This window comes from Gossypium hirsutum, chromosome A13 (assembly GCF_007990345.1).
Source record: "Gossypium hirsutum isolate 1008001.06 chromosome A13, Gossypium_hirsutum_v2.1, whole genome shotgun sequence".
In the NCBI taxonomy this organism is placed as follows: domain Eukaryota; kingdom Viridiplantae; phylum Streptophyta; class Magnoliopsida; order Malvales; family Malvaceae; genus Gossypium; species Gossypium hirsutum.
The window spans coordinates 53320740-53342823 of NC_053436.1; the positions used below are offsets into that span (position 1 = coordinate 53320740).

General features: G+C 37.2%; 1 protein-coding gene and 2 non-coding genes across 3 annotated transcripts; 1 reads left to right on the plus strand and 2 right to left on the minus strand.

Moving 5' to 3' along the window:
• The first annotated feature begins 1 nt into the window (after position 1).
• LOC121212709 (protein PHYLLO, chloroplastic) lies at positions 2-2060 on the plus strand. The gene is made up of 4 exons (XM_041086027.1): positions 2-126; positions 207-364; positions 463-570; positions 960-2060. The coding sequence occupies exons 1-4, from the start codon at positions 103-105 to the stop codon at positions 1237-1239; spliced, it is 570 nt and encodes a 189-aa protein (XP_040941961.1). The 5' UTR covers positions 2-102; the 3' UTR covers positions 1240-2060.
• A 57-nt stretch (positions 2061-2117) lies between these two features.
• On the minus strand, positions 2118-2201 carry LOC121212986 (small nucleolar RNA R160). The gene has a single exon (XR_005908353.1). It is a non-coding gene; the product is annotated as a small nucleolar RNA R160 (small nucleolar RNA).
• Positions 2202-2296: 95 nt separating this feature from the next.
• LOC121212987 (small nucleolar RNA R160) lies at positions 2297-2376 on the minus strand. Its single transcript, XR_005908354.1, has one exon. It is a non-coding gene; the product is annotated as a small nucleolar RNA R160 (small nucleolar RNA).
• Between the last annotated feature and the right edge of the window lie 19708 nt (positions 2377-22084).

Consider the following 22084-nt stretch of genomic DNA (forward strand, 5'->3'; position numbering starts at 1 on the left):
CATCGAGATTATTGCAGATTTGCTGTTGAAATTAATTGAACATGTCACTCCTGATGAAGTTACTCTCGTTGGATATTCTATGGAGCAAGGATCGCATTGTACATGGCGCTGAAATTCAGTGATAAGGTAAATTTATGGAGTATGAGATAGCGGTAGTCTCTGGAGTAAATTATTATATTTGCATTATTGAAGGCAAACCTTTTCAGATTGAAGGGGCTGTTATATTATCGGGAAGTCCTGGACTAGAAGATGCAGTGGCAAGAAAAATTCGTAGGGCGAAAGATGACTCTAAAGCTCGTTCTATCGTTACACATGGTTTACAGCTCTTCCTAAACACCTGGTATTCTGGAGGCTTGTGGAAGAGGTGTTTTTCTTGTCTCTGTTCTCAGCTTTTGATAATTATATTAAAAGTGCTTTGCTAGTGTGCTGTTCTTCACCTCTTTGCTGATATCCATTGAACAGCTTGAGGAGCCATCCCTATTTTAATCATATTGTTGTTAGACGGTCGGTGCATGATGACTTGCAAGGTCTCGCGAAAGTCTTGTCTGGTTTAAGCCCTGGAAGACAGCCGTAAGCCCTTTCATTTACTTATTTGTTTATTTTTTGCTATTTCGTTTTTGGTTAGATTTTTATTTTGTTAATAGTCCCAACCCATGTTTTATTTTTGCCCTGGATGACAGCCGCAAGCCTTTCATTTACTTTTATTTGTTTATTTTTTGCTTTTTCATTTTGGTTAAGAGTTTTAGTTTGTTAATAGTCCCAACCCATGTTTTATTTTTGAAAGCAAAGGCTTTTATTGAAGTTTTAATGCAAAGTGCATGACTGCATGGTAAAACAATGGAAGAGCCATGCATCAGTTCTGATTTCTGACATAGATTATCTACCTTGAAGGCCATTAAGTGGTTGAACTTGTAAATGCATGCTCCCATTTTAACATGTTTTTTCAATTTATTATACAGATCATTATGGGAAGACTTGAAACATTGCAAAGTGCCTCTTATGCTCGTAGTTGGGGAGAAAGATGAGAAATTCAAAAGGGTGGCTCAGAAAATGTGGCATGAAATCGGGCATGATAGAGATGATGCAGTGAGCAAGCTCCATCAGATGGTTGTGGTGCCCAGCTGCGGGCATGCTGTTCATTTAGAGAACCCTCTTCCCATCATCCGATTAGTGAGACAATTTATGACCAGTTTAAGAAGTGTTAAGTTACAAGAAAAGGGAATGTTAGAGATTTGTTGATTTATAATCAATGACAAAGATACCATCTCCAGAATCTCCCAAATGATTCATCTGTAATACTTGAATTATAAGATTGTATACATTCACAATATGTAAGTTGTTAATGTATTTAATTAAGTTGAATAGGACAAAAGTCAAATCCTCATTTTAGATAGAAATCCAGGCCAAGAAACATATTTATTGCATCCTTCAAATGTCAAGCTCAAAGTTAAAAAGCAAACGAAGAATCAGAATCCATTCCCATGGTATCATATCTTAAGCCTCACAGAAGATGCCATTTTCAACAGTACAGTTTTTCAAATAGTGCAAATCAAGCCCATTATATAATTTTTAAAATATAGTGGTCGAAGATGTCATATTTCTTTCCCAGCAGATACAATGTAACAAATTAGATCCAATACCCTAAACAGGAACATTGTGGCCATTCATTTTAAAGGGTAAATCAGCACTTCCAACCTGAAAAATTCACTCATCCCAACGTCAAACAAGTAGCATTGACACAAGAGACGGGTTACTTTCAAGGATGCAAGTAAAGACTCGAGAGATACATCCCAGCTATATGATATAAATAAGATGGAAACCAAGAAAAAGCAAAGCATGTGTTCTTCACAGTTCTTGCTGCACCAGTCTTTTGATATTTCCAAGTCCAGCTATGAGTGAACATAAAGAAGAAACAATTTCTATTGCACCATGCTCGTATAGCCTGAAGTAATATATACACATCAGACTATGAATTTTGGTGCCCAATTATTCTGGCCCTTAACTTCCCTATGCAACACAACTTAAAACCCGTAATAGCAAATTAACGGAAGCCAAAATGCCAAAAAGAAGCAGCTCTTTAGCCATAAGCATAGCACTTCAGTATTTTTAAGTATGAAAGCAATCAGAGAACTTTGAAGACCATTAGAACTGTAGAAATTCCACATTAAATTCAGCTGTCAAACGGATCTCCTCATCTTGCTTACTATACAGTTTTTTTTATTAGAAAACAAAAAAGAGAATAAAACCAACCCATCTTTGTAAACAACAAATTGAAGAAAAACACATAGTTCCGCAAAGCAATCAGAGAACTTCGAAGACCCAGAATGGGATTCCCACACAGAATTCAGATTTTTAAATTACTTTCATCATTTTGCTTTGCAATTATTCTGAAAAAAAAACAAATGAACAAATGAAAGAAAACCCAATTTTCTGGCTCCAAACATTGTTTGAGTGAGATAAAATTCAAACAAAAAACTGAAATGTGGCGCCAACAAACTTCAATTTTGCACAATACCCTTTTCTCGTGTATTCCTTGCAACTAAAAACTTTAGGAAGCAAGGGGCTATTTCGTGCTTAACACTGCCGTAATTTGCAAAACAAATAGCACATACCTGAGAAGATGTTCTGATAGACGAAGGGATTAGGGTTTACAATATACTTATAGAAGAGGTTAGTAAGAAACGACGACGCACTTGGTTTTTGAGATTAGAATGCAATCCAAAATTCCAAGATTAGTGCTCTATTTTTGGGTCTGATTGCGAAGTGTTGTGGTCCAAACAAGCTTAATTTTCAGGGCCCAAGCCTCCAAGGCCTATTCCCAGATTTCTTAGGTTCTAGTTCCTTGGTTTATGTATATATGCCAAACTCATACTGATAAAATAGTAACGTTGAAGATATTACATTTGGAGTTACAAATTTTGATTTATTTAAGTCACATTGTAACATTATTTTTTTGAAATTATAAATCTAAGACTAATCATTTACAAGCTAAGATGCTTCAAAATTAAAGTTTAATCCACAATCCCTCGGAAGGAAAAGGAGACAATTTCCAAGGTACCTCCTAACCCCTTTTTCTTAGTCGTAATGAAATTTTTATATTTTAAAACCCATTACTTTTCTAACTTTATTTAAAAAAAAAAAGTCGGCAGCTTTTTTGCAGCTTTTTAATATTGTGTGACATGTTAGAAAAAATGGATATGAAATGTTTAAAGTTTTATTCCTGAAATAGGGATGCCTTTTTTAAGTTAAAAGTTGGCATAATTTGAAATATAGACCTAAAGGTAAAAGAATCATGTATATAAGAAGGAATTTGGATTTTTCCTTATAATTCATTTCCCATATATTGCTGTCAAAGTAGGAAATTAATTGTCAAAGAAATATGGAAATGGTAGGATGGAATTATCAATCAATTAGAATTTAGCAACTCCAATTCCACTTTTTTGGGTAGAAAACAACAACATGATATATTAAATTTTGACAAGTTGATTCTCTTTAAAAGAAAATTCAAAATTAAATTATATATTTTTATAATAGTAAAATATAATTTTATTATTTTAATAGTTTATATTTTTATAATTTTTAAAAAATTAAATTAAATTTTTATTATTTTAAGAGTAAAATACAATTTTATTATTATTAATTTAAAATTTTATAAATTGTAAAGAAATTTAAATTAAAAAAAATTTATTTTAGGGAGGTAAAAACCCATACCTTCCCTTCACTTCACCACTAAATTCATTGCCAGACCAATAAAACTTAATAAATTATCTTGACTGACTCATTAATAGTACACAAAATACCATTAGTTTAAATATTGTTGTCTAATTATATTATGTTATATTTTTTTAAACGTGGGAACTGTTTTAAGTGGATTTAGTGGTTCATATTGTGAGGATCACTAAAATATAAAAGCAATTCTTATATTCTCATAATTTCTAATTATGGTCATGAAATTAGGAGAAAATGATTATGGTAGTTCTTAATGATAGAACTAGTATAAATATGTGTAAAAGCGAATCAAGGTCCCTTAGTAGAAAATAATTCCATGTCCTTAAACTATACTATCTAATGAGATGTTTTCAAATGTTTAAAAGATTTTGGCAATTCTATTTTATATTACAAAATTCAACATCCTTCTTGGTGTTGTTATTCTTCTCATTTCAAGTGTGTTTTTTTTTTTTTACTTCGATAATGTTTGGAGGTAATAATTGATCATTCTTTCATTATTTTATTTTTGAATTGCTTGAATTTGTTAACATTTGTTGTCAGAACATTGTTTCTTGCCTCTGTCTTGTTCTATTTGAGTGTATAAAAAAAGGGTTAAAAATTGTTTGAAGTTCTCTATGCAAATTTTGTTAGCAATCATTGGGACAATTTTGTGTTTTAAAATCTTAAGTTTTCTATAGAAATATATTATAGGGATTTCTTATTGTGTCTCTTTGAAAATTTTAGGAAATTTTATTGATTATTTGAGTTATTAAGTATCGTATATGTATTGTCTAGTTATTTTTATGCATACAATTTTTGAAAATCTTATAAATGCATAAAAATTAAATTTATTGTATAAATTTTTTAGCAATAAAATTTAGAATAGATATCTAGTGATCCATATAATTTTATTTAATTAGGGAATTAACCACAATAACCTTATCTTTTTTTTTTTATAAAACACAATAACCTTACTTAAATAAATGTTTAAGGGTGCAAAAAGCCCTCAAACTTTTTAAAAAAAATTAAAACCTTTTTTTTTTGCACTCATTTGGGTACTTGAACTTTTAAAATGTAACAAAAAAGCTCTCAAACCTTTTCAAAAAAAGAAATTAAGCTTATTGATTTTAAAAGGAGAGGCTTAATATTGTTTTTTTTAAAGTTTAAGGGCTTTTTATACCCTTAAACCTTAAATAAAATTATATATTGTCCTTAAGATCACATAAGGATTGCAAACATTTGATATTTTGCATAATGAACTTGAATTAGATTAATATCTACCTAGTTTCTTTAGTTAAATACCATTACTAAGGTTAAAATCACATACAAAAGCATATATATTAATGTTAAGATAGAATTATCCACAAGAGTTATGAAGATTAATTTAATAATTTTATCATGTTGATAGAATTTTATCTTAGAAACAAAATTATATTTCTATCATAAAGTGAATATAATTGAATTACAAATTTAGTCCACGAGAAATTTTTATGTCACTAGATTTATTAATTACATAATTTGTATCACTAGATTCATTAATTACATAATTTGTATGGGTAAATTGTGATTTATGTTTGTCTCAAATTTATGTTAAGCATGCATGTTCATATATTTTGCAGTTTTACGACCTGTGAATATGTCTGATAATAGAGTAGATGTCCCTGAATTAACCAGTGAGAATTTAAAGTTACGGTGTAACACCCCGAACCCGAGACCGACACCGGAGTTGAACACGAGGTGTTAACAAACTTTAAACCCCTTATAAAAATATTTCCCAGACACTGCCAATCTGCGTACTAGTCGCTTTAAAAATCATATCTTGAGTTTCACAACTCGAAAATCAGTTTCGTGATTTTTTCCTGAAACTAGACTCATATGCCCGTCTACATATTTTTTTCTAGAATTTTTGGTCGGGCCAATTAGTACAGTTTATTAGTCAAAGTCTCCCATGTTACAGGGATCGACTACCCTGACCTTTGTGCATTACGACTTGGATATCTCCTTGTACAGGGCTCCAATACTGATGCCGTTTGTTTCTATAGAAACTAGACTCAGAGAGGAATCTATCCATATATGGTATGACTCCTAATTATCTCTGGTTAATTTATAATGAATTTCCAAAGTCGGAACAGGAAATCCAGAAACCGTTCTGGCCCTATCTCACGAGAACCTGAATATCTCTTAACATACTGTCCGTATGATTGTTTTGTTACTTTCCTATGAAAGTAGATTCATCAAGGTTTGTTTACATAATTTATTCACTATTTAATTCCATTCCTACTATTTTTAGTGATTTTCCAAATCTACATCACTGCTGCTGTCAGCATTTGCCTTTAAGGTAGACTTTACCTATTTCATGGTTTCCATGATTCAACTAGCCCTTTTTGCATAAATAGCACAATTTATGAAAGTGATTAACCATCCCCGTGGCCAATCCTTGTCAAGCATATCCACACCAAATGATTATAACATTATACTCAAACACATATAAGCCATTTTCGCATGGCTATCCAAAATTTATACAAGTCCAAAGGGTCCACGACCCACAACAAACGGGTAGTCCTATACATGCCATTTCGAAGTTCAACCAAAATTGTACCAAAAAGGGGCTTTGATAGTGTGGGCGAATTTGACCTCAAGATCCCGAGTCCGATAGCTGGAGAACCAAATCTATAAACAGAGGAGCAATGAAACGGAGTAAGCAATTTATGCTTAGTAAGTTTTGAGCAAGGAATTCCAGCACAACAAAAGTATAGCATTCATATAGCTAAACGGATAATTTCATATGCACAAATTTACGATATCGTACTTGCTTCACATTATCAACCCTTATGTACATACACAAAAGATCAACTCAGCCAAAGGCCGGTAGCTCGTTTATCAACTGAGCGAATACTTATTTGTAAGGGCTCAACTAAATTCAAGCACATACGAAACATACCTCAATGTTGGGATGTTTCGAGAGTATTAACTGGAATTTTACAGCAAGTTCATTCATTCCCAAATCACGTACCTTCGGAATTTAACCGGATATAGCTCCTCGTTCAAATGCCTTCGGGACATAGCCCGGTTATAGTAATTCGCACAAATGCCTTCGGGACTTAACCCGGATTTAGTAACTCGCACAAATGCCTTCGGGCTTAGCCCGGAATTAGTATCTAGCACAAATGCCTTCGGGCTTAGCCCGGAATTAGTATCTCGCACAAATGCCTTCGGATCTTAGTCCGGATATTGTCACTTAGCACAAGCCTTCGGGACTTAGCCCGGAAATCATTCAAATAACCATGCACATTTAACAATAAATCATGGCCCATTCGTATTTCATTTTCGTTAGCAAAACTCAAACACAAGACATTTATCATTCTTGCAAATTCGGCTCAATAGCCACACAAAGAGCATGATTTTAATTTGCTTAAAACATGATCTAATCACATCATAATTTAAGCTCTTTTACTCAAGAACTTACCTCGGGTGTTGTCGAACGATTCCGATAGCTATTCGACCACTTTTTCCTTCCCTTTATCGGATTTAGTTCCCCTTTGCTCTTGAGCTTAATTAAACAAATAAATTGATTTAATCATTTGAGCATCGAAAAGAGGAACACAAGGCACTTAGCCCATATTTATACATTAGACATTAAAGTCACATATGTACGGAATCATGAATCAAACTCAACATTTTAGCTAATTTTTCCCCCTTGGCCGAATATGCATGTCTATTTTGGGGCCGATTTCAACACTTAATACATTCTACAAGTATGGTCACTTGTATTGACTAAACACCCTTTTGTTTCAAGTTCAAAACTTGGCTAACACTGTGACAGCCCAAAATTGACCCTAGCCGGGAAGTGGTTTCGGGACCGCTAAACCGAGTCACCGAAAGGTTTGAATGTGATGTTTATTGTCTAAAATATGTAATCATGAATGTGTGAAAATTTCAAGCTTCGATTTAGTCGATTGCATGTGAATTTAGTCAATAGGACTTCTATGAGAAAATTTTAAAATGTGATAGGTCAATGCATGAGGACCTATTAGTGCATGTGGAAGAAAAGGGGACTTGCATGTCAAATTCCCCCTCCCTAATATGTAGTGGCCGGCCATGCTATGGGTGGAAACATGTCACCAACATGTTGTGTTAGTGATGTATGGTAAGGAGAATAAAATAATAAGCATGATAATTAAATAATGAAAGGAAGGGTGATGAAAAAAAAAGAAAAAAAAATAATAATGGTCTCATGCATACACCCCATTGCCGTGAGCTAAAGGAAGGAAAAGAAAGGTTTTGTTCATCCTTTTTCAACCTCCTTTGACCGAAAATCCTAAGGAAGAGGATTAGGAGGAAGTTTGGCCATGCATGTAACTAGATTGAGGTATGTTTAATGTTATTCTTTGAGATTCATGTATATTTTAAGTTGTAAGTTCAAAATCTACCTAGCCATGGTTCAAACTTTGTTAAATGATGGAGATGACATTCGGCCATGAATGTTACGTTCTTGGTTGGTATTTTGATGTCTTTGGTGATGAGGTAAGGAGATGGTTGACTTTGGGTGTTTAATAAAAGGGTTTGGATGTGAGAGTGTGTGAGAAGTAGAAATGAGGAGTCTTAGCAACTCCATGAAGGTTCGGCCATGGTAGTTTGAGGATTAGAGATTTTATTTCTTGTTAAAAATTTGATGAATCCTAGTGTGTGAAGTGTTTGAACCAACTAAGGATTAATAGATGCATGGGTACAAAGTAGGAAGAATCGGCTACTATGGTTGACACCAATGCCGAATGTAAAGATGTTATAGTAAATAATGTATGTGATTTGAGTTGATAATGTGAAAAAGGATAATTAGATGTGTTATAAATGATATAAAGATTTTAGAAATTATTTTGGTTAGGTGTGTGTATGATTAAGTATATTCGGCAATATACTTAAAGTGAGTACTTGATATTATATGGGAGTATGTATATTCGGCCACATGAGTAAATATATATATGATGTTAAATTTGATTATGTATAATGGGCATTAAGATGTGGAACTTAAGAAATGTAGTCATATGTGGAATTACATGATGTTATAGTTGACATTGTACACACATACATCCATTCGGCCATCAACATGAGTAATTAGTGAGGATGGTTGCCGAATACACAAACATACATAAGCATGTGTAATTGAATTATGAATGTTTAACAAGATGGTTAAACTAGTGAATTTTGATTAAGCTCAAGGAGCTAAAGGAGGAGAATCAAGCAAAGGCAAAGAAAAGCTCACTGAGTAGCCGAGTTGGAACCGTCTTACCCAACACAAGGTAAGTCATTAAGCATGTAGTTGGTATTATTTCAAATGGTCATAATGTTTATGTATTGATGCTGAATGGAATGAATAAATATACATATATATATGCATGTACGTATGTGATGATGAAATTGTTGAATGAAAAGAAAAGAGGTAAGATGTACTGAGTTGTTGAATGAAATTTTATAAGGGGTTAAAGTCAGTTAACACCTCGTGTTCGACTCCGGTGTCGGTTTTGGGTTCGGGGTGTTACATTTCATTGGTATCAGAGCTATGGTTTAGTCGGTTCTAGGACTACCATAGCGCGTATGAGTCTAGCTATACATGCCGAATGTTAATGTTTAAATGTGTGATGACTTCTGACGGTTGAAATGTTTTTGTTTTGATTAGTAAATGGACCCCGGTGAAGAAAGAACCCTAGCGGATGACGTTGAGAGCGTAGCGGCTGCTCCTGCACAAGGGACGCTGCCTATTGAACCTCAGTCATCTGCGAATAATCAAGGTGAGGGGGCTAAACAAGCCTTCTTTACCATGATGAATGAGTGGGTCGCGCAATATGCCCGAACCAACCCGGCTGTCCAACAATTCCCAAATTTGAATAATCCACCCCAAGAGCCTGTAATGCCATCAGTCGCTGATCCTGTGAGGCTGAGTAAGCCACCTGTAGACTTGATTAGGAAGCGTGGGGCCGAGGAGTTCAAGGCCATAGTAACTGATGATGCCGAAAGGGCCGAGTTCTGGCTTGATAACACCATTCGGGTGTTCGATGAATTGTCATGCACACCCGACGAATGTCTAAAATGTGCTGTATCTTTGTTGCGAGACTCAGCCTACTATTGGTGGAGGACCTTGATTTCCATAGTCCCGAACGAGCGAGTAACTTGGGACTACTTTCAAACGGAATTCCGAAAGAAATTTATTAGCCAACGGTTCATTGATCAGAAGCGTAAGGAGTTCTTGGAACTCAAGCAAGGCCGTATGACTGTATCTGAATACGAACATGAATTCGTAAGACTCAGTAGGTATGCCCGGGAGTGTGTAGCTGATGAGGTTGCTATGTGCAAAAGATTCGAGGAAGGATTGAATGAAGATTTAAAGCTACTAATGGGTATTTTGGAAATAAAAGAATTCGTAACACTAGTCGAACGAGCCTGCAAGGCGAAGAACTTGGAAAGGAGAAGAGGAAGGCTGAATTTGAAGATAGAGATTATCGTAAAAGATCGACGGGTAAAGCTCCGTTCTCAGCTGTAAAGAAGTTCAGGGAGGACATTAATAAGTCGAGGGCGACTGCAGGAATTTCCATCAGGGCAAGACCATCGATGGGCTCCCGAGCTACTTCGGTAGCTAGTGTGGGCAATAATCGTCACGAGAAACCTGAATGTCCCCAATGTGGAAGACGACACCTAGGTGAATGTTGGGGCAAGTCTACTAGCAGGGCCTGTTACGGATGCGGTTCGAAGGACCACTTCATTAGAGATTGCACGGAGCTGGATGAGAAGAATAAGATTCAAGGTGCAAGACCTAGTGGAGTGACATCTAGAGGTAGACCACCGAGAATTTTAGGAGGCAGGGGTGGTAGTCAGAGGGGGCCTCTGATACGGCCGATCGAGCCGAGAACCGTACTCCTGCTAGAGCATATGCCATTCGTGCACGAGAGGAGGCATCCTCCCCCGACGTCATACTGGTACCTTCACTCTCTTTGATACTAATGTGATTGCATTGATTGACCCTGGTTCTACTCATTCATATGTATGCGAAACCTTAGCAACCAGTAAGACTCTACCTGTTGAGTCTACTGAGCTCGTAATTCGAGTATCAAACCCTTTGGGTCAATGCGTACTTGTTGATAAAGTGTGTAAGAGATGCCCTCTAATAATCTGAGAATCCTGTTTTCCGGCCGATTTGATGCTTTTGCCGTTCGACGAGTTTGATGTTATTCTTGGTTTGGATTGGTTAACCGCGCATGATGCGGTTGTGAATTGCAAAAGCAAGACTATCGATTTGAGGTGCGCAAATAACGAAATAATCCGAGTTGAGTCTGCAGACTTAAGGGGGTTGCCAGCTGTAATATCAGCAATGTTGGCCCAGAAATATGTAAGGAAAGGGTGCGAAGCATACCTCGCGTATGTACTTGATGACAAGGAGTTAGAAAAGAAACCCTGAATCGGTGCCGGTGGTTTGTGAATCCCGGATGTTTTTCCTGAAGAGTTACCGGGTTTGCCACCTGTTCGGGAGGTAGAGTTTGGTATTGAGCTTGTACCTGGAACTACGCCAATTTCGATCGCTCCGTATCGTATGGCACTAACCGAGTTAAAAGAGTTGAAAGCTCAGTTGCAAGAATTGACGGTAGAGGTTTCGCTCGACCGAGTTTCTCACCTTGGGGTGCACCAGTATTGTTCGTGAAAAAGAAGGACGGAACCATGAGGTTGTGCATTGACTATCGTCAATGAATAAAGTGACGATAAAGAATAAGTATCCGTTACCGACGTATTATGATCTGTTCGATCAATTAAAGGGAGCATCGGTGTTTTCAAAGATAGATTTGAGATCGGGTTATTATCAGTTGCGGATTCGAGATTCGGACGTACCCAAAACTGCTTTCAGAACGAGGTACGGTCACTACGAGTTCTTAGTGATGCCGTTTGGGCTCACTAATGCCCCTGCGGTGTTTATGGATTTGATGAATCGGATCTTCAGGCCGTATTTGGATCGGTTCGTAGTTGTGTTTATTGATGACATCTTGGTCTATTCAAGAGATGAGACCGAACATGCTGAGCATCTGAGGCTAGTGTTGCAAATTTTGCGGGATAAGCAGTTATATGCTAAGTTCAGTAAGTGTGAGTTCTGGTTAAGAGAGGTTAGCTTCTTGGGTCATGTGGTTCCGCATCGGGTATTCGAGTTGACCCGAGCAAAATTTCAGCCATACTTAACTGGAAGCCTCGAGAAATGTTACCGAAGTCCGGAGCTTTCTAGGGCTCGCCGGTTATTACCGACGATTTGTCAAAGGTTTCTCGATGATAGCCACACAATGACGAAGCTACTTCAAAAGGATGTTAAGTTCGAATGGACGGAGAAATGTCAGAAAAGCTTCGATCAACTGAAAACTCATTTGACTGAAGCTCCAATTTTGGTGCAACCCGAATCGGGTAAAGAGTTTGTCATTTATAGTGACGCATCCCTACTTGGGTTGGGTTGCGTATTGATGCAAGAAGGTCGAGTTGTGGCCTATGCGTCGAGACAATTGAAGCCACACGAGAGAAATTATCCGACCCATGATCTCGAACTAGCCGCCATTGTGTTTGCATTGAAAATATGGCGACATTATTTGTTTGGTGAGAAGTGCCATGTGTTTTCGGATCACAAAAGTCTCAAATATTTGATGACTCAACGAGACTTGAATCTGCGACAAAGACGATGGCTTGAGTTGTTGAAAGATTACGAGCTTGTCATTGATTACCACCCGGGAAAGGCTAATGTGGTTGCGGATGCCTTAAGCCGGAAATCACTGTTTGCTTTGCGAGCGATGAATGTACACTTGTCTGTTCTACCTGACAATGTGTTAGTAGCTGAATTAAAAGCCAAACCATTATTGACTCATCAAATTCGTGAAGCTCAGAAAGTCGATGATGAATTGGTTGCAAAACGAGCTGAGTGTGTTCCGAACAAGGAATCGGAGTTTCAGATTGATGATGATGGTTGTTTGAGGTTTAAAGTCGTTTGTGTGTTCCAAGGAATTCGGAACTCATTCCGATGATTCTGAACAAGCCCATTGTAGCCGAATGTCAATTCACCCGGGGAGCACGAAAATGTACAACGACTTGAAACGTCGGTTTTGGTGGCATGGTATGAAACGAGACATCTCTGACTTTTTTCGAGATGTTTAATATGTCAACAAGTGAAAGCGGAACATCAAGTGCCTTCAGGGTTACTTCAGCCGATCATGATACCCGAGTGGAAATGGGACCGAGTCACAATGGACTTTGTGTCCGGACTGCCATTGTCCGCAAGTAAGAAGGATGCGATTTGGGTTGTTGTTGATAGGCTGACTAAGTCGGCTCACTTTATCCCCGTGCGTACGGATCTTTCATTGGATAAACTAGCCGAATTGTATGTCTCTCAGATTGTGAGATTACATGGAGTACCTATTTCTATCGTGTCGGATAGAGATCCGAGATTCACCTCACGATTTTGGAAGAAATTGCAAGAAGCTTTGGGTACCAAGCTGCATTTTAGCACCGGTTTTCACCCCAAACGATGGTCAATCCGAGCGGATAATTCAATACTTGAGGATATGTTGAGATGTTGCATCCTCGAGTTCAGTAGTTCATGGGAACGGTATTTACCTTTGATTGAATTCGCTTACAACAATAGTTTTCAATCAAGTATTAAGATGGCACCTTATGAGGCTTTGTACGTCGTAAATGCCGTACGCCATTGTTTTGGACCGAGCTTGGTGAAAGTAAAATTTTCAGAGTTGATTTGATTAAAGATGCCGAACAAAAAGTAAAGGTAATCCGCGAAAGTCTGAAGGTAGCCACAGATCGTCAAAAATCGTATGCGGATTTAAAACGAAAGGACATTGAATATCAGGTGGGAGATAAAGTGTTTCTTAAAGTGTCACTTGGAAGAAGGTACTCAGATTTGGCCGTAAAGGCAAGTTGAGCCCGAGATTCATTGGGCCGTACGAAATTTCCGAACGAGTGGGGCCGGTTGCATATAGATTGATTTTGCCCCTGAACTTGAAAGGATGCACGATGTCTTCCATGTTTCAATGCTTCGACGTTATAGATCCGATCCGTCACATGTGATTAATCCCTCAGAAGTTGAAATTCAATCTGACTTGAGCTATGAAGAAGAACCGATTCGTATCCTAGCTCGTGAAGTGAAAGAGTTGCGAAATAAAAGGGTTCCGTTGGTTAAGGTGTTGTGGCTCAAACACGGGATCGAGGAAGCAACCTGGGAACCCGAGAGCTCGATGAAAGAACGATATCCAAACCTATTTACCGGTAAGATTTTCGAGGACGAAAATTTCTTAAGTGAGGGAGAGTTGTGACAGCCCAAAATTGACCCTAGTCGGGAAGTGGTTTCGGGACCGCTAAACCGAGTCACCGAAAGGTTTGAATGTGATGTTTATTGTCTAGAATATGTAATCATGAATGTGTGAAAATTTCAAGCTTCGATTTAGTCGATTGCATGTGAATTTAGTCAATAGGACTTATATGAGAAAATTTTACAATGTGATAGGTCAATGCATGAGGACCTATTAGTGCATGTGGAAGAAAAAGGGGACTTGCATGTCAAATTCCCCCTCCCTAATATGTAGTGGTCGGCCATGCTATGGGTGGAAACATGTCACCAACATGTTGTGTTAGTGATGTATGGTAAGGATAATAAAATAATAAGCATGATAATTAAATAATGAAAGGAAGGGTGATGAAAAAAAAGAAAAAAAATAATAATGGTCTCATGCATACACCCCATTGCCGTGAGCTAAAGGAAGGAAAAGAAAGGTTTTGTTCATCCTTTTTCAACCTCTTTTGACCGAAAATCCTAAGGAAGAGGATTAGGAGGAAGTTTGGCCATGCATGTAACTAGATTGAGGTATGTTTAATGTTATTCTTTGAGATTCATGTATATTTTAAGTTGTAAGTTCAAAATCTACCTAGCCATGGTTCAAACTTTGTTAAATGATGGAGATGACATTCGCCATGAATGTTACGTTCTTGGTTGGTATTTTGATGTCTTTGGTGATGAGGTAAGGAGATGGCTGACTTTGGGTGTTTAATAAAAGGGTTTGGATGTGAGAGTGTGTGAGAAGTAGAAATGAGGAGTCTTAGCAACTCCATGAAGGTTCGGCCATGGTAGTTTGAGGATTAGAGATTTTATTTCTTGTTAAAAATTTGATGAATCCTAGTGTGTGAAGTGTTTGAACCAACTAAGGATTAATAGATGCATGGGTACAAAGTAGGAAGAATCGGCTACTATGGTTGACACCAATGCCGAATGTAAAGATGTTATAGTAAATAATGTATGTGATTTGAGTTGATAATGTGAAAAAGGATAATTAGATGTATTAAATGATATAAAGATTTTAGAAATTATTTTGGTTAGGTGTGTGTATGATTAAGTATATTCGGCAATATACTTAAAGTGAGTACTTGATATTATATGGGAGTATGTATATTCGGCCACATGAGTAAATATATATATGATGTTAAATTTGATTATGTATAATGGGCATTAAGATGTGGAACTTAAGAAATGTAGTCATATGTGGAATTACATGATGTTATAGTTGACATTGTACACACATACATCCATTCGGCCATCAACATGAGTAATTAGTGAGGATGGTTGCCGAATATACAAACATACATAAGCATGTGTAATTGAATTATGAATGTTTAACAAGATGGTTAAACTAGTGAATTATTGATTAAGCTCAAGGAGCTAAAGGAGGAGAATCAAGCAAAGGCAAAGAAAAGATCACTGAGTAGCCGAGTTGGAACCGTCTTACCCAACACAAGGTAAGTCATTAAGCATGTAGTTGGTATTATTTCAAATGGTCATAATGTTTATGTATTGATGCTGAATGGAATGAATAAATATACATATATATATATGCATGTACGTATGTGATGATGAAATTGTTGAATGAAAAGAGGTAAGATGTACTGAGTTGTTGATCTCGGCACTAAACGTGCGGGTATAACCATTTATGACCATGAGATTGGCGCTAAGTGCGCGGGATTAAATTGTACAGCACTAAGTGTGCGATTTGACTATGTTGCACTAAGTGTGCGAAATGAATATGATGCACTAAGTGTGCGAATTGACCATGCGGCACTAAGTGTGCGAGTTTGACTATGTAGCACTAAGTGTGCGATTTGATTACGTAGCACTAAGTGTGCGAGTTGATTATATAGCACTGAGTGTGCGGACTCAATATACATTCGTGAATCATTATGGACACTATGTGTGCGACATTATTGAGTCGATCGGGACAGCGGATCGGGTAAGTGTCTTGAGTACATGGCTAATAGGTGCTATGCTTATACTTGGTGTTGAGCTCGGTAAGTTTGAACCTATGTGACAAATATACTTGAAGTCACGTACATAAAATTTATCGTAGGATGGGTGAAAGGCCGTTTAGTCGTTTGATTGTAACGAAAATAAATTGATTTATGAAAATGCTTCAATGTCCTATTGATGAGTATATGGAATGTGAATGCATGAATTGATATGAAACTGAATCGATAGGTTGGAGGAACTATGGTATGGTTCGGTATGGATGGAGTAAATTGTCTCGTTCCATTTTGTTTCCTCTTGTGATAATGTTATTGATGGATGGTAGTGCATTGCTTATGACTTACTGAGTTATAAACTCACTCGGTGTTTCCTTGTCACCCATTATAGGTTGCTTGGACTCATCTATTTTTGCGGGGTCAGGCCGTCATCGAAGTCATCACACCGGATAGCAAGTTTTGGTACTTTCTTCTTAGTTGGCTTAGAAGAACATTTTGGCATGTATAAGCTATTACGTTGTGTTTGAACTTTGGCATGTAAACTTTAAGCCATGCGAAAATGGCACGAATGTTCGATTGAGTTGGATCAAGGGTAGGCATGAAATGGACCTAGTTACTTTCGTAACAGATGCTGGCAGCAGCAGTGTCATGAGATTGAAAAATCACTAAAAATAGTAGGAGTAGAATTAATTGATGAATAAATTATGTAATCGAAGCTCGATGAGTCTGTTTTCATGAGGAAGTAACGAAAAGATCATATGGGCAGTATATTAAGAGATAATCAGATTTTTGTGGGACAGGGCCAGAACGGTTTCTGGATTCCCTGCTCCGACTTTGGAAATTCATTATAAATTAACCAGAGATAATTAGGGGTCGTACCATATATGTACAGATTCCTCTCTGAGTCTAGTTTTCATAGAAACAAACGGCATCAATATTGAAGCCCCGTGCAGGGAGATATCCAAGTCGTAATGGGCAAAGGTCAGTGTAGTCGACCCCTGCAACATGGGAGACTTTGACTAATAAACTGTACTAATTGGCCCTACCAAAAATTCTAGAAAAAAATACATAGATGGGCACATGAGTCTAGTTTCTGGGAAAAATTACAAAACTGATTTTCGAGTTACGAAACTCAAGATATGATTTTTAAAACGACTAGTACACAGATTGGGCAGTGTCTGGAAAATAAATTTTATAAGGGGTTGAAGTCAGTTAACACCTCGTGTTCGACTCCGGTGTCGGTTTCGGGTTCGGGGTGTTACAAACTTTCTCAGAAATCTCAATGGATAGCCATTTACCATCAAGTCATACAAGTGATCATCTCGAGTACGCACTCCCGTGAACCTTATATCTTACGGCGGGATTACCAATCTAGGCTAAATCCCCCGTAGTAGTAACTCATAGAGCAATGTCGGGATTACCAGTCCAGGCTAAATCCCTTTTAACGACAGTTACTCTCATAAGCTCAGATTTGAATTGCCAGTCCAGGCTAAATTCAGTCCTCAAATCGGATTACACGTCCGGGCTAAATCCTTAATGCACCCATATTCTCCGAGAGGCTTGATCACTCAAGGAACACCTGTTCGAGCTAGATCCTTTCCATTTTTAGATCATCAGATTACTCGTCCGGGCTAAATCCTGTTCTGCAACACATGCAGGATCTCATGTCATGTAAGCCATAATTTATCCATCGAATTCCCTTTTCTATTTCAACCGGGACATTTATCATCTTTTCAATTACACTACCACATTTCATGGTTTATCATGCAATGAATATCTAAATTTCCATACATTCAAGAACATGCATATTTAAGTATATTAAGAGTTTACTTCGGGTTATACGAATTTACCTGGTAATTAATTCGGTTTCGTATTTCTGTTTTTCCGAAACCTTTCGTTTTCCACAGTCGACCTCCGGAATTGGTTCCTCGCGGTCTATATCAATAAAATTTGACTATTAATACATCATATTTTTCATTTTAGGATTTAAAAATCACCCCGGGCAAAATGACCAATTTTCCCCTAACCTTTCACACTTTTACAATTTAGTCCTAAGGCTCGTATAATGAAATGCATGAAATTTCTAAGTTACCCAAGCCTAGCCAAATATTTTTCTTGCCTATATCAGCCCACATTTTCTTTCATTTCACATTTTTCTACCCATTTTCACAACTTTTACAAAATGGTCCCTTAAGCCATTTCCATGAAAAACTGCTTAGTAAAAGTTGTTTACCATCCTTTAAACACTCATATTTCTCCATAAATAATCAAAACACAAACATATCATGCATGGGTAAATTTTTTAACATGAACCCTAGTTTGAAATATGAGTAGAAATAGAGAGAGCATGTTACGAGGATCTCAAAAATACGAAAAATGTTAAAAAAGGGACAAGGGAACACTTACTATTGAGCTTGAAAATGTTGAAAACCCTATCTATGGAGACCTTTAGAATTTTGGCAGCATGGAGAAGAAAATGAGTTGATTTTAGCTTGAATTTCCCTTTTTATTTAGTTTATTACCAAATGACCAAAATGCCCTTCCTTACTAAACTTTCAAAATTTTCCATGCATGCCCATTTTTGTCCAAAAACTTAGAAATTGGGAAAATTACTCTTTAAGGATCTCTAATTAATAATCCATAGCAATTTCATACTATTTGCGTCTAGAATCCAAATTTTGCAATTTATTCAATTTGGTCCCTAATTTGCAATTTGACACCTTAGACATAGAATTTCTTCATGAAACTTTAACACATGCTTATTTTCATATCCTATACCTCATAGTGATCATAAGTTAATTATTTTAACATCGGATTGGTGGTCCCGAAATCACTATTTCAACTAAGCCCTAATTCGGGAAGTTACGTTTCTCCCTCTTCTAAGGACTTTCGTCCTCGAAAGTCTTACCAATAAACAGGTTCAGATATTGACTTCTCATGGTTTCTTCAGGTTTCCATGTGACCTCCTCACTTTCACCAAGGCTATATTCTTATTCCTCAATTTTTTGACTTCTCGACCATAATCTTGACCGATTCTTCACCATAAGTCATGTCCGGTCTAGTTTCAACTTCCGTAGGTGAAATCACATAGGAGGGGTTTGACCGATATCATCACAACATGGATACATGGAATACATCATGAATCTTTTCCAATTCAGGTGGCAATGCTAAACGGTAGGCTAACGGTCTAATTTTCTTAGTAATCTTGTAGGGTCCAATAAACCTTGGACTCAGATTGCCTTTTCGACCAAATCTCAAGACTTTTTTCCATGGGGATACTTTCAAAAACACTTTGTCTTCAACTTGAAATTCAATCTCTTTTCTTTCAAATTAGCATATGACTTTTGCCTATCCGATGCTGCTTTCATACAATCACGTATCACTTTAACCCTTTCTTCAGTTTCCTTAATCAAATCAACTCCATAAATTTGGTGCTCTTTGAGTTCTGTCCAGTACAATGGTGTCTGACACTTTCAGCCATACAATGCCTCATAAGCTACCATTTTTAAACTCGTCTGGAAACTCTTGTTGTAGGCAAATTTCACCAATGGTAAATATTTTCCCAACTACCTTGAAGTTTAAGGACACAACACCTTAACATGTCCTTGAGAGTCTGAATCGTCCATTCATATTGACCATCTATCTGTGGGTGGAATATCGTACTAAAACTCAACTTTGTACCCAAGGCTTCTTGTAGCTTCTTCTAAAATCTCGAAGTGAATCTCGGGTCCCTATTTGAAATAATCGATAACGGTACCCCATGTAATCTCACAATCTCAGATATGTACAAGTCGACCAATCTGTCAAGAGAGAAATCTGTGCATACAGGAATAAAATGAGCCGACTTCGTCAGTCTATCAACCATAACCCAAATGACATTTTTTTTCTTCGGTGTTAATGACAATCATGTTACAAAACTCATAGTAATCTTGTCCCATTTCCATTCGGGAACCATAACGGGCTATAATAAACCTAAAGGTACTTGGTGTTTAGCCTTGACTTGTTGACATATCAGGCATTTCGATACAAATTTGGAGATATCACTTTTCATGCCTTTCCACCAATACATTTTCTTCGAATCATTGTACATCTTGGTACTTCCCGGATGAATAGACAAATGGTTATCGTGTGCTTTTTTCAAAGTTCTTTGAATAAGCTCGTCGTCTCTCGGTACACAGATCCTGTCTCTGAACATCAAACAACCATCAGGACCAATCTAGAAATCTCATTTGGTGCCTGTCCCGTATCAGGTTCTCTTGGCTTGTAAATCGCTATCATTGATCTGAGCTGCACAAATTTCTTGTAGAAACATTAATCTTGCTCTTAACTCTGCCAAAACTGAACCATCATCTATCAAGGCCAACTGCGTGTTTAAGGCTCTCAAAGCAAACAAGGATTCTGCTTAGTGCATTTACGACCATATTCGCCCTTCCTGGGTGGTAGTCAATGATCAATTCATAATCTTTAATCAGCTCCAACCATCTCCGTTGTCTCAGATTCAATTCTCTTTGAGTCATCAAATATTTCAAACTCTTGTGATCTGTGAATATACGGCAAGTTTTGCCATACAAATGGTGCCTCCAAACCTTCAAGGAAAATACAATGGCAGCTAGCTCCAAGTCATGTGTTGGATAATTTTCTTGTACGGCTTTAGTTGCCTCAAAACATATGCTATTACTTTGCCTTCTTGCATAAGCACGCCACCCAGTCCATTTAAGGACGTGACACTAAAGACCACAAATTCCTTTCCCGGCTCAAGTTGCACTAAAACTAGAGATTCAGTTAGCAACCTCTTCAATTTTTTGAAACTCTGCTGACACTTATCTGACCATTCAAACTTAACATCTTTTTGCAGCAACCTTGTTAAAAGAGTTTCAATCATCAAAAACCCTTTTACCAAGCGTCGATAGTAACTGGCTAAGCACAAAAAGCTTCTAACCTCAGTTACATTCTTTGGCGGCTTCCACTCAATAATAGCAGATATCTTATTTGGGTCAACTCGAATGCCATCACCCGATACAATGTGGCCGAGGAATCCAACCTCTCGGAGCCAAAACTCACTCTTGCTAATTTTAGCATACAATTGTTTATCCCATAAGATCTTTAAAACCTTTCTCAAATGTTCCGCATGCTCAGTCTCATCTTTGGAATAAATCAGGATATCATCAATAAACACAATGACAAACTTGTCTAAGTATGGTCAAAAAACACGATTCATTAAGTCCATAAACGCAGATGGGGCATTCATTAGACCAAAAGGCATGACCAGGAACTCGAAATGACCTTACCTAGTCCTGAAAGCGGTTTTAGGCACGTCCGACTCTTTAACTCGCAACTGGTAGTATACGAATCTCAAGTCTATCTTAGAAAACACAGTGGCTCCCCTCAATTATTCAAATAGATCATCAATCCTCGATAACAGATACTTGTTCTTGATAGTTACCTTGTTGAGTTTTCAGTATTCTATACATAGCCTCATAGAGCCATCTTTCTTCTTTATAAATAATACCGGAGCATCCCAAGGTGAGAAACTCGGTCTTGTAAAACCCTTATCCGTCAGTTCTTGCAACTGTGCTTTTAATTCTTTCAGTTTGGTTGGTGTCATCCTATACGGAGAAATAGAAATAGGAGCTGTCTCAGGCACCAGTTCAATACCAAATTCTACTTCTCTAACGGGAGGTAATCCGGGTAGCTCTTTCGGAAACACATTCGAATACTCACATACTATCAGTACCGATTCCAGTTTCAACTCAGATTCTTTAGTATTCAACACAAAAGCAAGGTAGGCTTCATATCTTTTTCTCATATACCTTTGAGCCATCATTTAAGTAATCACAACCGGCGGAGTATCCAACTCGTTTGAATCAATCCGGAGAATCTCACCATCTGAGGATTTCAATTCAATATACTTGCTACCATAGTTTACAATCACATCATGCACAACTAACCAATCCATGCCAAGTATTACATCAAACTCATTGAATGGAAATAACATAAGGTTAGCCGAAAAACAATGACCTTGAATCATCAAGGGACAATTCTTACAGACTTTATCAACTAGGAATGA